The sequence below is a fragment of the Camponotus vicinus genome, unplaced genomic scaffold, assembly GCF_025532165.1.
Source record: "Camponotus vicinus isolate PSW18456_S1 unplaced genomic scaffold, iyCamVici1.0 SCAF_5, whole genome shotgun sequence".
NCBI classification, from domain to species: Eukaryota; Metazoa; Arthropoda; class Insecta; order Hymenoptera; family Formicidae; genus Camponotus; species Camponotus vicinus.
Window position 1 is genome coordinate 21,111,971 of NW_028141977.1, and position 16,067 is coordinate 21,128,037.

The following is a 16,067-nucleotide window of genomic DNA, read 5'->3' on the forward strand; positions in this document are numbered from 1 at the left end:
AAAGACACATCATGTTTACGAGTGCCGCGATCATTAAGTGGAACGCAGCCTCTGCATGAAGAACGCCTTAAGGTGCCTCTACATGGCAGCATCAAGCGTTGAGCGTCTGCGCAGAAAACCATACCGGTACCATTGCGCAGATTCAAAACGAGTTCGAGTCCAGCTACAAAAATAGTTGTATATTATTATATATAATTTAATCAGTTATAAAATATTTACCACTAGTAGGATAAGAAGTTTTAGACTGTGAATTAATGATGATCGAATACCAATCCTTAAGGGGTTATATCTGTTTGAAATTTTTTTTTTTCCATTTTTTTTTATTGGCTCAAATTACGCCAAAACATCCATAGATTTATAATCAATAACACCCAAGCATGAAAAAAACTTAGAAATGTTCTGAAAATCATTTTTTTTAGAGCAATTCTAAGATGTAAAAAAAAGCAAATTTCGAATATATCGTTGACTCTGCATTTTTGAATCTCGCGGTCATATATATGCCTATAACTTATCGACCGCCGAGAATATAATTCAAAACTATGTTATGGATGTCGCTGCGTACTATACATACACTATTGTTGACTATATAGTACGTGTTTACTGTTGTAAGAGCACGTGTTTCGTCAATCAGCTGTACGCTGCAGTTTGAGTCGTAGTTAAGTGTTTACCGTTGTTATTTTGCCTCTATAATTCATTTAAACGTTCAGAATTATGAGTGATAAAGTGTATAATGGCCGTAAAGGCACTAAAGAAAATTATTCAACGAGAAAAAGAAGCAAAATCGGAAACAGGCGTCCGCCAAACCGTCATTCTTTCGAGCACGATTCGGAGTACGTTAGCGCGTCGGCAAAAAAACTCAAAATGAACGATGAAAAGTGTGATAGAGAAGTGGATGAATCGTTTGGCTACCGTTTCATCAATTTTCTGACTGTTTTTAGTGCTATTTCTCAAGTTGTGGTATGCAGAGAATGCAAAGGTGACGTGACATTTTCAGAGGGCAGCAGACGCGGGCTTGGCTCTAAAATCATTGTAAACTGCAGGAATTGCAGTGATTATTCTATAAACAGTTGCCCATTAATCAATGATCGTGCCTATGAAATCAACACACGTATGATTTTTGCGATGCGCTTACTTGGTATTGGAATCAATGGCATTAAGAAATTCTGTGCTTTCATGGACCTTCCAAAGCCAGTTTTTCAAGTAACGTACGATAAGATTATTTCTAACATTGCGATTGCTACCGAACGCGTGCGCACTTTATGTTTGAAAAGTGCAGCCGAAGAAGAAAAAGTATTAAGTATAGAGCACAATAATAGTGATGGGCTTACAGTATCTGGCGACGGTTCTTGGAGAAAGCAAGGTTTCTCTTCTCTTTTTGGGCTCGTTACGCTAATTGGTTGGTATACTGGTAAAGTGCTGGATGTTTATGTAAAATCTAAGTATTGTAAAGTATGTGAATATTGGAAGAAAAAAGAAGGAACTGCAGAATATGAAGAAAAATTTACTGACCATGAATTGGATTGCGAAGCAAATCATGAGGGTTCAGTGGGCAAGATGGAGGTCGACGCCGTCATTGAAATGTTCCAGCGCTCCGAATCACTTTATAATGTGAAATACGTCAATTACATTGGCGATGGGGACTCGAAAACCCATAAAGGAATTGTTGACGCCAATCCGTATGATAATGTTCCTGTTGCTAAAAAAGAGTGTATTGGCCATGTTCAAAAGAGAATGGGAACTCGCCTTCGTAATGTGAAAAAAAATACCAAAGGCCTCGGTGGCCGAGGTAAATTGACGGGTAAGCTCATTGATGAACTTACTATTTTTTACGGACTTGCTATTAGACGCAACACTGATTCAGTTGAAAAAATGAGAAATGATATATGGGCAACCCTCTACCATAAAATATCCACAGATGAAAAACCGCAACACGATAAGTGTCCAGTCGGAGTCGATTCTTGGTGCTCTTGGCAAAAGAGCAAAGCATTAGGTACTCTTTCTACTTATGAGCATAAGCCTCCGATGGATGAAGATGTTTTCAAAGCAATCAAACCGATTTACAAAGAACTAAGTTCTGACGAACTTCTTTCACGTTGCTTGGGTGGATACACTCAAAATCAAAACGAATCATTTAATGCAGTTGTATGGAGCATCGCACCGAAAACAGTGTCAAGCGGAAAGACTGTGCTTGATATAGCGACTGATATCGCTGCCATCACTTTCAACGAGGGGTTGTCAGGCTTATATTCTATCTACGATGCACTAGGAATAACGGTTGGACGTACATTATTCGACTATTGCATGGAATCGGACGCCAACCGCATCAAGGCCGCTGAGCACTCCATTTCTGAGATTGAGAAAACGGCTAGACGCAGCCTTACATCGGCGAGAAAAGAGCTGGAGGACAAAAATACGACTTTAGAAGGACAATTATACGGTGCTGGGATAGCAGAGTGAAGGTAAAAAAATTATTATGGACCATATTATTATGATTCCGAAAAGTTATAGAGTTTTTAAACTTTAAATGCGTTTTTCTCGAAACTATGTTTTTGAAATCGGCACGCAGCTGAACTCGAAGAGTTTTCATCCGATTGACTTGAAATTTTAACTGTAGCTTCTTCATTCGATTATCTAGTGAAGTACACACGATTTTAACGATCGGTAAATAAGAAAAAAAATATAAACAATTTAAGTCGATTTTTTTTCGTCGAAAATGCAATTTTTGTTTAAACAATCGCCATTTTGCGAAAAAAAGTTCTATAACTAAGATCGTGTGTACTTCACTAGCAAAACTCATGTAGTTTAAGAAAAAATTTTTTTTATGCTTCCAGATGGTGATCCAAAGGACTTCTACTGCGTGCCGCGGAGACACTTTTGTAAATGTTGCTTTTAATTTATTGACCAACAGCCGCCATTTTGTAAATTTATGCAAATAAAAAAATTTTTTCATATTCCTGAAGAGTTGCTTAATCGATTCATATATTATTTGTTTATGTTTATTTAAAAACGAGCTCATAAAAAAAAATTAAAAAAGGCCTTTTTTTGGGGCTCCAAAGAGATATAACCCCTTAAAGTAATCATGATTAAAATTTTATTTTTATATACTTGACATACAAAACTTTACAAGTATCAAATTTGTTACCTATAAAAACAATGTTACAAAATATTTCTAACGTGAAAATATATAATAAGAGATATATAAAATAGAACTGTGTATATTACAAAAAGCATGCAAGAAAAGTTCATGAAAATTAATTCTTTAGTGTTTGATTAGATTTTAAAACATGATGTATTCCCTGGCGAAAATAAATATCGGAGCGTAAGTCGAATGTAAGGAAAGAGTAACAGAAGTGTAAACGAAGCTTCTAGGAGGCGTAAATTGAAACAACGAAACGTAAACGAAGTGTTAACGCTTCATTAATGAATCATTTGTGGTTCTGCCGCGGTCGCCATTTTCGCGTTCTCGTTTGTGAGGGCTCGGCCCTAAAATTTCGTGTTAGTAAAATTCGGGCGGCCAAAGTCAAGCAACCGGAAATTTTTGCGACGTATTTTTCAATTTCAAAGAGTTTTCCTCGGATGGAAGAGAGAAATTTGGGGAACGGAAACGTCGTCAAAAACGCGAGGCAGATAGAGAATACTCGCGCTCAGAGGAACAGGGATGGAGGGTGTTCTCGCGCGAGCCGCGGCGAAGCGGAGGCCGTTTCGATATCTCGAAGTGGGCGCCAGATACGGTCTTTCACGTATCAATTCGCGAAACGCGAAATTCGCGACAAACACGGGCCTTTTTCGCCACGGGCCGACTAGCTCGCCTAACGGTAGAGGGGCAGGGTTATGGGAAAATTTGCTATAATCCTTGATTACGAATTCGTATTAAGTTAGCCGGAAATTTTTCAGCCAACCAAAAATCTCCTTATGGAATCGTTTGTATTTCGTATGAAGATGTTTGAAGTGTGATTAAAAACGTTTGTGAGTAATTAGAATAATTATAAAAAATTAATCATTTTTACAGTATGTAGTTAGCCAACATAACTAAATATTAAAAATTCTCCTTATGAATCGTTTGTACTTCGTATGAAGAGTTTTGAAGTATAATTAAAAAGGTTTGTGAGTCATTCGTTTAATTTTAATTAAATTTTTTTATATTGTGAAGTTAGCCGGAAGCTATATAAAATGGAAATTGGTGTAAAGAAAAAACATAGTTGTTTTTTCTTTACACCAATTGATTCCTCTCATTATTTTGTACATAAAAGTATTAAGGTAAGATAATCGAAAAATGAATATTTTACAAGATATTTTATGGTTTATGTAAAAATTAAGAAATGATTTCAAGCCTCATAACTCGGAAAGTACTTAATGAAAACTAAATTAATTATAGTGTTTTGGAAAGCTCTCGAGATAAGCTACAAGAATATGCAAAAGCATATAGGGTATCCCATTTAAAAAGTTGGAGGTGACCTTCACATAACCTTGACAACGCTATTCGAGGTCATAATAATGTTGCTGTGTAATGCGCCACATAAAACCCTATAACTTTTGTATGAAACATTTTTTTTTTAAATGCGTATTTTTCGAAATATTAAGGGGTTTCCACACTTTTGCTAAACCCTGTATATTAAATATTACTACAGTCCAGAAAATTATAATATACTTAGCATAAAACTGATTTTTTATACAAGCTATAAAAAAAATTCTTCTATATATTTACTTTTATTTTTTCACAAGAAATTATTTTGTCAATTATAATTAATTGGATTACATATATTACCATCTTTTTATATAAATTTTATTATTATATAGTTTATTATTTGAAAGCGAATATAAAATAACAATTAAATACATAATCACACAAATTGTGATCATTTTCTGAATGATGACTACATTATAAAACAATTATATAAGATTTACTTATTTATTGGTAGAAAAACATATTTCAATTATCTACGCTTATCCACGATCCATGATATATTATGCGATTATGCGGAATTAATAATAAATTAGTCATGGATTAAAAGTTACAAAAGAGATAAATTTGCTCGTTTTGCTTACACTTAAAGTCAGTACACATGAGAAAATTTTAGTATTTACCATAAGCAAATCGACCAATCACAGGACGGCGTCCATTTTATATAGGTTCCGGCTAACTTCACAATATAAAAAAATTTAATTAAAATTAAACGAATGACTCACAAACCTTTTTAATTATACTTCAAAACTCTTCATACGAAATACAAACGATTCATAAGGAGAATTTTTAATATTTAGTTATGTTGGCTAACTACATACTGTAAAAATGATTAATTTTTTATAATTATTCTAATTACTCACAAACGTTTTTAATCACACTTCAAACATCTTCATACGAAATACAAACGATTCCATAAGGAGATTTTTGGTTGGCTGAAAAATTTCCGGCTAACTTAATACGAATTGATTACGAGGCTCCGCGAAAATGGAGAGATCAGGCAGGCGAGACAACAATTCAACAATCACAGCCGGCCCCCCAGGTATTGTTCCACTTTTCCCTCTCGCTCGTCCCGTTTTCTCCTACGGCAGTGCACATTCCAGTATAGTATAGAGTTCACTGGGTGCTACCCGTTAAAGCCGTAATCACACTACGGGTTGCAGGCTCGGTTGCGGTTGGAATTGACCAATCAGAATAGCCGGCCGACAAATTGCTTTGTTCTGATTGGTCAATTTCAACCGCAACCGAGCCCGCAACCCGTGTGATTACGGCTTTACTACAAGCGCGAGTTCCGATTGGCTTTCTTTAAGCCCCTTGCACAATGCTAGGCAACAGGCAATAAGAACAGAAATAGTATCTATTCTCTGCTCCTTGGCGAATATTTTCTATTCCGCGTATTTATTGGTGAATAGTTTCTATTCCTTATTTCTATTGCCTGTTGCCTAGCATTGTGCAAGGGGCTTTACTTAGCTTCTTTGCTAAGGTGTGAATGCGCCCTAATATTATTAGGTTTATGGCGGCATCGTATCATGCATGGATGTATGTACGTACATACATAATGCACACATATATACGTACGTACGAAATCCGAAATCCGACATCTCCGCTCCGGTGAATTGTTTGAAATGTCGACGTGTGACGTGCGTAGTTTACATTAACAGACGTTAAAAGTTTGACGGAGGGAAAGAATGGAGTATTTTAAAAGCAGTCTAAAGTCCGTTTTAGGAACCGCTCCCGCTGGCACGCAGCCGACAGGTGCCGATACAGTGAGTGAAAACGTTAATATTCGATTATTTTGTTTTCCATACACGAGAGGTTATATCCCTATCATTCCTCGTCATCATTAAACTTCATCAAACTTCTACCATCGTACTAGCAAATTAATATAATTTACAAATAATTATGGCTTATAACACGATTGTTCTTACAATATCTGCGTACAGGTGGAAAGATTAGTAGACAGATTGCAATCTTCGACATTACTCAATGACAGAAGAGATGCTTGTCGTGCGCTCAAAGCGTTATCACGCACGTATCGTGTGGAAGTTGGTGCTCAAGGGATGGATGCGTTGAGACAAGTGTTGGAAATGGATAGGACAGATTGCGAAATAATTGGTTTAGCTTTGGACACTCTCTGTAATATAACAAGTCCCGAAACATTCGACGAGGAAGGTAAGATCTTAATTTTTTACTTTATTGATTTTTCACCTAATTGTTCTGCATTATTTTCAGTGGATAAACATGGTCCTAAAAGCAAAATAGGAGAACAGTTTACAGAAATATTTATCAAACATTCAGATAGCGTTGGATTAATATTGACGTTTCTTGAAGAGTTTGATTTTCGTGTCAGGTGGCCTGCACTGAAATTGTTGACACATTTATTGGGAAACAGATCTAAAGATATTCAAGAAATAATTTTGGTCAGTCCTATGGGAGTCTCTAAATTGATGGATTTGCTGAGCGACAGTAGAGAAGTTATACGTAATGATGTATGTTAATATAATTAATTAACAATTTTTAAGTAAATATTTTTGCAATAGGATATACTGCCTTCTTACAGTCTCAATATATATATATACATACATATATATATATATATATATATATATATATATATCATTATATTTATAATTATTACTTAGGTTTTGTTGCTACTAATTCAATTAACAAAAGGCAATGCAAATATTCAAAAAATAGTAGCGTTTGAAAATGCATTTGATCGTATATTTGATGTTATCGATCAAGAGGGTAATGCAGATGGTGGTATTGTCGTGGAAGATTGCCTCTTACTGATGTTAAATCTTCTCAGGGGAAATGTCAGCAACCAAAATTTTTTTAAAGAAGGTAATATTCTCACTAGTTAAATTTTTCATAATTCTTAATCTTGTCCCTGTGTCATAATTTTTGTATCGCGATACAGGTAGCTATATTCAGAAATTGACACCAATGTTTCAAATACCCAATGAGATAGAAGATAATAATTTTGGTGGTTGGAGTCCACAGAAAGTATCGAATGTTCATTGCATGGTGCAAGTTGTACGAGCGTTGGTAGCACCAAGTGCTCCTGGTCAGGTAAAAATATTAGCATTATCATAGTTTCAAGATTCCTCTTGTATATGTACATGCTTTATTTTCTCATTAACAACTAAAAAAATGTTATTCCTATATATATATGTGTGCAGGCAGTTGCAGCTTGTCAACGAACTATGAGAGCATGTGGATTATTGCAAGCATTATGCGATATACTAATGGCTGGTGGAGTGCCCGCGGATGTATTAACAGAAACTATCAACACTGTAGCAGAAGTTATAAGAGGAAATGCTAGTAATCAAGAATTTTTGGCTAGTGTCATGGCGCCGAGCACTCCTCCAAGGTATGATTTAAATATATAATCATTTTATATATTGACATTCGAGATAATGAAAAACGATTTAAATTTACAAATAAGTTACATTATAGACCAGCCATTGTTGTGTTATTGATGTCTATGGTGAATGAGAAGCAACCATTCGTTCTACGGTGTTCCGTATTATATTGCTTTCAATGCTTCTTGTACAAAAATGAGGTGGGACAAACACAGTTGATTCAAACTTTATTACCGCAAGGCAATGAGGCGCCGTCGCTAACTACAGGTTTATTAAGCTCTTTTAAATGAATCTTGATTAATATATGCATAATATGATTATTTATGACACACACACACACATACACATACTCTGTATATTATATATATATATATATATATAGAATATAACATATATACAAATCGAATGTATACAGGGTGACCCATTTTAACTTAGGCAGCCAAATAACTCGAAAAATAAGCAAGATAGAGAAAAATGTTTTAGACAAAAGTTGTATGGTTTCGAGGGGGCCATAAGATGGTATCATTGGTTTGACCTTGAAGAGTCATTTGAAGGTCACGTGAAGGTCACTTCAATTTTTTTAAATGGAATACCCTATATATTTTTGTACATTCTTGTAGCTTATTTCGAGAGCTTTCCAAAACACTATAATTAAGTACCTTTCCGTTAAGTACTTTTTGAGTTATGATGCTTGAAATAATTTCTTAATTTTACATAAACCGTAAAATATCTTGTAAAATATTCATTTTTCGATTATCTTACCTTAATACTTTTATGTACAAAATAATGAGAGGAATCAATTGGTGTAAAGAAAACACATAGTTGTTTTTAAGAAAAAATATGGAATTGTTAATTGCAAATTACATATTTTTTCTTCGAAACAACTATGTGTTTTCTTTACACCAATTGATTCCTCTCATTATTTTGTACATAAAACTATTAAGGTAAGGTAATCGAAAAATGAATATTTTACAAGATATTTTACGGTTTATGTAAAATTAAGAAATTATTTCAAGCCTCATAACTCAAAAAGTACTTAACGAAAATGTACTTAATTATAGTGTTTTGGAAAGCTCTCGAGATGAGCTACAAGAATGTACAAAAATATATAGGATGTTCCATTTAAAAAAATTGAAGTGACCTTCACGTGACCTTCAAATGACTCTTCAAGGTCAAACCAATGATACCATCTTATGGCCCCCTCGAAACCATACAACTTTTGTCTAAAACATTTTTCTCTATCTTGCTTATTTTTCGAGTTATTTGGCTGCCTAAGTTAAAATGGGTCACCCTGTATAGACCATATACATCTTTTTACAAATACAAAGAAATTTTTTTAAAACAAAACAGAAATTTTGACAATAAAATGACGCAAATCCTGTATTTGTTGTTAGGACAGTTGCTGTGCGGCGGATTATTTTCTACAGATTCGTTATCGAATTGGTTTTCTGCCGTGGCGTTATCTCACGCTTTGATCGAGAATATAAGCCAGAAGGAACAGCTTTTAAGAGTGCTTCTCGCAACCAATATTGGAAAGCCACCAGTAACACTTATGCAGCAATGCGTTATGTTGTTGCAACAGGGTAATAAGACACAGTGTAAATTGGGCCTGTTGATGTTACTCTGTCGATGGACCTCGTATTGCCCGCTGGCAGTAAAATCATTCCTAGCTATTGACTCTTCGGTGGCGTACTTAACAGCTCTTCTTTCGTCGCAAGAGAATAATGATGATTTACAAGAAACCTTACTGCAGAGTATGTGCGCCTTACTTATCGGTATTTGTGTGCATTTCAACGACGATAGTGTACCTACCTATACAAAGGTAAATAGCTAATGATATTTATTTACAAGGTTACAAGTGCAAAGTTGAAGTATAAAATGTATATGATATAATAAGATAATTTTATGAATATTATCTTTCACAGGAAAAAGTGTGCAATTTAATTGAAAATAGAATAGGTGTGGAAAAATTTCAAGATGCGATTGGTGGTATTGCCAGACACGAAATATATTCTCGAACGCTAAAACATCCGCAGCCGTCTGCGAAAAACCCGTCAGAGCTCTTATTGGATCACGAATTTTGCAGATTGCTAAAAAGTTTAGAAGGTACACTCGTTTATATTATATACAATATTTTATAACTTCATGTCAAACGTGTTGATATCTTTGTTAAAGCTTTTATAATGAAATTAAAGGAAATTTAACATTCTCAGTTTCGTCTGGAAATGTAAGATTTTTTTTTTCTTTCAGGTGTTGTAATAAAATCAATAATAGATGCTAATAATGAACATCAGAACAGAAGTCAGTTATCTATGAGCTTATCTGACAATACATTAGTTTCGCAATATAAAGATCTTATAAGAGAGCAAGATGTGCAAATTCAAAAGTTAAATCAAGCTAATGATGCTCTATTAAAAGAAAAACAAGAACTTGAGGTACTACTACTACTAAAACAATTTTTCTAAGTGTGTATATGTATAATTAATATCTATTTTTTAACTGCTACTATTACAGGCACAACTGCAAGAACTTCGATCGACCGTTAGTCATTTACGAGATCAAAATTTGGTTCTTCGAGCGGCACAAACGAATATAGGAGATGGAAAGGAGACAATTGCTTCTAGTAACAATATAGATATGGAAAAAGAATTGCAAACGTATAAAACAATGGTTGCAGATTTAGAAAAGCGTTTAGCTGAATATGTGCACGTGTCACAAGAGCCCAAAGAGAAAAATAATGAAAAGAAGGAATCGGAATTAGAGTATCAGTTAAAATCGAAGATAGATGAACTTGAAAAATTGAAAAAAGATCAAGAAGATCTTTTAGTACTTTTGACTGATCAAGATAGTAAAATTATGCTGTATAAAGAAAGATTAACTGAGTTGGGTGATAAGGTAGGCTAGCTTTATGAAATCACTTACGCAATATATTGAAAATAACATGTAACTAATCTCTTTTTTAGGTCGAATCTGATGAAAGTTCAGGTGAACTTGATACAGATGATCAACCAGAATCGAGTAATTAAGACGTTCTCTAATTGATGCTCCAGATAAATTAATAACAGAATTTTTTTATATATAATAAACATTTCTTTTTCTATAAAATTTCATTTTATGTTATAAATATTGTAAAAATATGAAGTATATTCAAATGTACATACAGGTATAACAGTTGCTAAGCGCAATGCAGATGTCAGTATTTCTCAGAAGCTGAAATTACAAATTAAATATTTAATGAAGAAATGTTTTAAATGAAATGAATTTATGTTATTTTACTCTCATACAATTATATTCTAATGTTTTTTTTCTTCAAGTATTCAATGAGTTTGCGTTTTGTTTTGAGATTTTTTCTTAAATTATATAACTGTTGTGTAGATTGCGTTAGTGATGAAAAAATTACCGCACGAAACATTCCTGTAATATATTCAATATAATTTAATATATATGTTGAAGTACACATTCTATACTAGCGATATTTGTATATAGAAAATTACCCAAAACAAAAATAAAATTTATTACATTTATTTTAAATAACTTATATTATCATAATAACAACGAATATACAATTAATGGGATAGAACCAATATTTATAGATTCCAATTTTCAGAGTTTATATTTAATATACAGAGTTCTATAAATACATTTTAATGCTTTGTTTCTGTAATTCTTTTATTACTGGCTATTAACATCTAGCCAGTATTACCAAATAACTAGCACAGATGAGAATTTTTTTATTTAATATAATATTTATACTGCACTTTGTCGTTGTTTAATGACTGCTTGAATACACTTTGCCATAGTTAGAGACGCTCGTGATACTACATCAGTCATGAAAAACTGATCCAATGTCTTGTGTTTGATATCTATAGGGTCTGGCAAAAATGATTCTCCAGATTGTTGCTACATCATATAAACAATATATATAAATAATATTGTTCTCATATATTTAAGAATTTCATTGCATCTCTAATCAAGATACAAACCTTAGCAATCTCCAAAGCTTGCGTAAAGAAATTGGCTGGTTCAACGTTACCATATCGTACCAGATGTGGTGCAACTTCTTCAAGTCTGAATCTTATTTCATTTAAATTATCATATGGTAAAGTAATACCGGCCATCTATAATTTAACAAAGCATATAATTACTATGTATGTGTGTGTATGTATATATCTTGATTACTTATTCAATGCTCTTAACATTTTTAAATATTTTGCTGCGAGCATTTATTTATTATACCTCGGAAAGGGCGCGAATAATTTTCCAATCTGGACGTGCTAAACCAGGCGGTGTAATTGCTGTGCAAGTTTGTTGGGAGCGTCCTTCTGTATTAACATAACTTGCAACTTTTTCAGTGTATGCTGCTCCAGCTAATACAACATCCGCAATAGCCGCTCCGGCATCGCCATGACTCCCTAAAATCATAAATAACATTTAATGTAATTACAGTTAATTAAAAATTAAAAATTGTTAATTAATAGTATACATGAGACAAATATATATCATTAATTATATTTATATATCTCATTTTGATAAATATACAAGTTAATTTTATAAAATTAATATAATTATATATGATAATATATATAATAAATTTATATTAGTAGTAAATTCTTTTTAGCATTGTTACATGTATATACATACCTATATAAATGATAAATGTGTTTGGAAAATCTTCTTTCTTAATATTTGCATCGTCTGCACCCAAAAGAAATAGAACATTCGGTTGTTGCTCTTTGATTTCTTCTACAGTCGAACTATAACCGACATCTAAGGCGGCGACTTGAGAAGCATTTGTATGTAGTATATTTAAGATCTTCCAGTCCTGAGGAGCCTAAAAAAAGTCCAAAAAAGATAAATATTTATACAAATACTTGTATAAATACTTATTACAATTTCTATAAAATTATCATATAAAAGAAATTTACTTTCGAGTTATCTCCTAAAGCTTTTGCCAGTGCTTGCGTTTCATAGAGAATCTTAGCTCCGTCCTTTCGAGTTAGCTGATCGGCACCTAAGATAACAAGTGGTTTCTTAGCTTCTTTCAGAGTTGCGGAGAATGGATGCGAATCGTTACGTAATTTCGTTATTACGTCGAAGGATTCTCCCAAGTGCTAAAAAACAAAAAGACGTTGTATTTTATAAGAATACGGAATTACAGAAGAAATATAAAGTAAAGTTAGAAAAAAAAAAGATTAATACCTCATGTTCGTACGTTAAATCTACGTCCGGACCAATAAGAGCAATTGTTTGTTCGCCATGTAGATAGCCCTTCCTGAGACGCGTATTTACTAGCGGTGCTTCGTATCTCGGGTTTGTACCAATCAATACTACGACATCTGCATCTTCAATCGCAGCGATGGTGTTATTTAATAGATAACTACTTCTGAGATCGATGCCCGATCCATCATTCGGGAAACGTTGTTCCGTGGCTAGACCTTCGCTACCCAATTTGTTCACTAAATCTTTCATGGCGATAAGAGCCTCTGCATCTGCCAATTTCCCAGCAATCGCAGCACATTTATCCGCCGACACATTTGCTATGGATCTAGCGGCTAATTATAAGGATGTTACATGTATAGCTCAAATTAATAAAACGTAACGAATTTAGTAGATATAAATGTATAATAAATTCAATCTTACCAGCAACGAGCGCATCTTCCCAATCTACAGCTTGTAATTTTCCATTAATCTTCATCATTGGCGTAATGAGTCTTTGTCTTTTGAGTCCATCATATGAAAAACGGGCTTTGTCCGAAAGCCATTCCTCATTCACTTCCTATCAATTGTACAATTATTATTAATAGCACATAACAGAATCACATGCTCTTTATAATATTTTTGCTGCAAGATAATAAGAATATTTACCTCGTTTACTCTCGGTAGTATTCTCAAAACCTCACCAGTTCTGTGAGAGACAACTATGTTGCTACCAACGGCATCGTGAACGTCAATACTGTCGGTGCGACGTGTTTCCCATGGACGGGCAACAAATGCGTATGGTTTACTAGTTAATGCACCCACAGGACAAAGATCAATGATATTGCCAGACAATTCTGATAAGAACATCTTTTCGACATATGTTCCTACCTTTAAAATTATTATATAACTGTTGTATAAATAAATTCCTTGGAATAATTTTCGTATCGTAAACAATTGTATGATCATTTAAAACAATTATTCATTTTTGTACAAAATATATTTCTAAATTTCTCAAAACACCTTTAAAAAATTAAAAGTTTGATACAATCTTGATCAATATGATAAAACTAAATGGGGATAATCTTATTTTGTCAAGCGGCATAGTTTGCAATATAAGCTGTGTTCCTATATTACACATTATCAAAGTATAAAATTAAATGTTAAACATACCTGCATATCATTACCACGACCAGTAGTTCCCAAATCATCGATACCAGCTACTTCCGAAGCAAATCGAATACATCTTGTGCAATGTATGCAGCGTGTCATAATTGTCTTGATTAAGGGTCCAATGTCTTTATCCTCCACTGCTCTTTTCCCAGAGTAATTAATATCGACGAATCTACTTCTGTCAGATCCAAAAGCCATACTTTGATCTTGTAAATCGCACTCTCCACCCTGGTCACAGATTGGACAGTCCAATGGATGATTAACCAACAGAAATTCCATTACACCTTCACGAGCTTTTCGTGTCAGATCCGAGTTGGTTTTCACTTTCCAACCTTTCATTACTGGCATAGCGCACGCGGCAACTGGCTGTAAAATAAAAAGATAAAATAAGGTAATTAATACAGGTATATCATTTCTTCTATTATCTGTCTTAGTTTAATTTTTTGTTATATACCTTAACTTGCTTCTCTATTTCGACAAGACACATCCTGCAATTACCAGCTACAGCAAGACGTTCATGATAGCAGAATCTTGGTATTTCAACTCCCACTTTGGCAGCAGCCTAAAAGTCATATAAATATGAATTTATATATCTTATTATACATTATTTTCAAGTTATAAATGCAACGTGTACTTTGCAATAATATTTGCGATAAGAATCTTCTTTCATTGTTTGTCATCTAAAATTATAATTTCTATGAAACTGATTAAGAGATTTCCATAATTTTTTCACAGAAAAACAAAAGTGCTTATTATCTCAAGTAATAAATATCAATAATGTATATAAAATGCAAATTATTAAAGTTTTACAATTTAATAACGTTTATATCTATTTCCGTTTGATGTCAGAGGTAATATACATATATGCAATATTCAGACATTGCATTATTCCTCGTAGCAAGATAACCAGAGAGAGAAATGAAAATATACAAGGAGAAATACAAATGTTTCGACACAAACTTGTAAGACTGTCGTTCCCGGTGGTACTTGTACAGGCTTGTCATCGATGAAGAGCTCGACCAATTCCTGCTGCGACTTGTTTGACGTTGTATGAAGACTGACGGCGCACAGCCTTCCATTTATCAGGCCTGTGGCCCTTACAACCGGTAGCCTCAACATCTCGTTGCGCCAAACTATCAACACCAGTTACAGTCGCACTTTATTATGTAATAAACAAACCTCGCATAAATCAATGGCGAATTAACCTAACCGGGAGAATACAAATAAGCAAAAAGGAAACATATGTCTGAGACATGGCGTTATCATAGCGTAATAATAAACATCTTTACGCGATAAAGAGTAGGGAGAGTATTCTTTCACCGAGATTACAAATCTCAATCGAATAAAATGACACACAATCATTTTTTAAATACCTCCTCTAAACGTCAGAAGCACCTAACGATCCGCGCTGAGCTCATGATGAGCAATGACAAGTGGCGACTGTAGCGAGGAGCGAGGAGTTTGAAAAACACAATTGCGTTGATTACTTTTGCGCCACTGCGTGAATTTTGCCTCTGAGATAAAATGCGATATTATGTCGCAGACAATCTCAGGGTGGGGTCCCATGGAGCGTATTACGATACGCGCGTATCGGGCGTATTGAAAATCTGACCAATCGCAGACGTTCCGCTGTTTGTGATACGGGAAAGTTACGTCTGCGATTGGTCAGATTTTCAATACGCCCGATACGCGCGTATCGTAATACGCTCCATGGGACCCCACCCTCACGGACTTTGATCGGTGATTTCTCATCTTTATAAATTTCTCTCATATTTCTGTAAAATTAATTTATAAATCAATTTATACATATATATACATGTATATCGACGAAAGAAGAAATCAATCGAAAATCATTCGTGCCGATGTGCGTG

General features: G+C 34.0%; 4 protein-coding genes across 5 annotated transcripts in view; 2 read left to right on the forward strand and 2 right to left on the reverse strand.

Moving 5' to 3' along the window:
* Window positions 1-16,067, reverse strand: part of Mrpl4 (mitochondrial ribosomal protein L4) — a 33,228-nt gene that overhangs the window by 7,811 nt on the left and 9,350 nt on the right. The gene's annotated exons all lie outside the window — the stretch shown is intronic.
* On the forward strand, window positions 587-2,951 carry LOC145971990 (uncharacterized). The gene is made up of 2 exons (XM_083100141.1): window positions 587-2,459; window positions 2,832-2,951. Exon 1 carries the CDS (start codon window positions 712-714, stop codon window positions 2,455-2,457), a length of 1,746 nt encoding a protein of 581 aa, XP_082956267.1. The 5' UTR covers window positions 587-711; the 3' UTR covers window positions 2,458-2,459; window positions 2,832-2,951.
* On the forward strand, window positions 5,997-11,351 carry P115 (general vesicular transport factor p115). Its single transcript, XM_083099706.1, has 12 exons — window positions 5,997-6,228; window positions 6,406-6,634; window positions 6,695-6,951; window positions 7,105-7,306; window positions 7,383-7,534; window positions 7,645-7,835; window positions 7,922-8,094; window positions 9,222-9,649; window positions 9,753-9,933; window positions 10,078-10,262; window positions 10,342-10,722; window positions 10,791-11,351. Exons 1-12 carry the CDS (start codon window positions 6,151-6,153, stop codon window positions 10,851-10,853), a joined length of 2,520 nt encoding a protein of 839 aa, XP_082955832.1. The 5' UTR covers window positions 5,997-6,150; the 3' UTR covers window positions 10,854-11,351.
* Nd-75 (NADH dehydrogenase (ubiquinone) 75 kDa subunit) lies at window positions 11,334-15,726 on the reverse strand. Of its 2 annotated transcripts, XM_083099713.1 has the most exons (12): window positions 15,570-15,726; window positions 15,157-15,329; window positions 14,651-14,758; window positions 14,197-14,562; window positions 13,693-13,914; window positions 13,468-13,603; window positions 13,027-13,379; window positions 12,753-12,938; window positions 12,469-12,658; window positions 12,064-12,239; window positions 11,811-11,945; window positions 11,334-11,727 (listed from the first exon to the last, which is right to left on the reverse strand). In XM_083099713.1, the coding sequence occupies exons 2-12, from the start codon at window positions 15,313-15,315 to the stop codon at window positions 11,575-11,577; spliced, it is 2,184 nt and encodes a 727-aa protein (XP_082955839.1). In that variant the 5' UTR covers window positions 15,316-15,329; window positions 15,570-15,726; the 3' UTR covers window positions 11,334-11,574. The 2 variants fall into 2 exon arrangements, with proteins under 2 accessions (XP_082955839.1, XP_082955840.1); XM_083099714.1 differs by lacking the exon at window positions 15,570-15,726 and having other exon boundaries at window positions 15,157-15,348.

What these genes read in the sequence shown, in the direction of transcription:
- P115 (XM_083099706.1), top strand. Translation starts at nt 6,151, where the DNA reads ATGGAGTATTTTAAAAGCAGTCTAAAGTCCGTTTTAGGAACCGCTCCC. An exon ending in AGCCGACAGGTGCCGATACA is followed by an intron (nt 6,229 to 6,405) that starts GTGAGTGAAAAC and finishes ATCTGCGTACAG; the next exon opens with GTGGAAAGATTAGTAGACAG. An exon ending in CACCAAGTGCTCCTGGTCAG is followed by an intron (nt 7,535 to 7,644) that starts GTAAAAATATTA and finishes ATATGTGTGCAG; the next exon opens with GCAGTTGCAGCTTGTCAACG.
- LOC145971990 (XM_083100141.1), top strand. Translation starts at nt 712, where the DNA reads ATGAGTGATAAAGTGTATAATGGCCGTAAAGGCACTAAAGAAAATTAT.
- Nd-75 (XM_083099713.1), bottom strand. Translation starts at nt 15,315, where the DNA reads ATGTTGAGGCTACCGGTTGTAAGGGCCACAGGCCTGATAAATGGAAGG. An exon ending in AAATAGAGAAGCAAGTTAAG is followed by an intron (nt 14,563 to 14,650) that starts GTATATAACAAA and finishes TTTATTTTACAG; the next exon opens with CCAGTTGCCGCGTGCGCTAT. An exon ending in GGAAGATGCGCTCGTTGCTG is followed by an intron (nt 13,380 to 13,467) that starts GTAAGATTGAAT and finishes CCTTATAATTAG; the next exon opens with CCGCTAGATCCATAGCAAAT.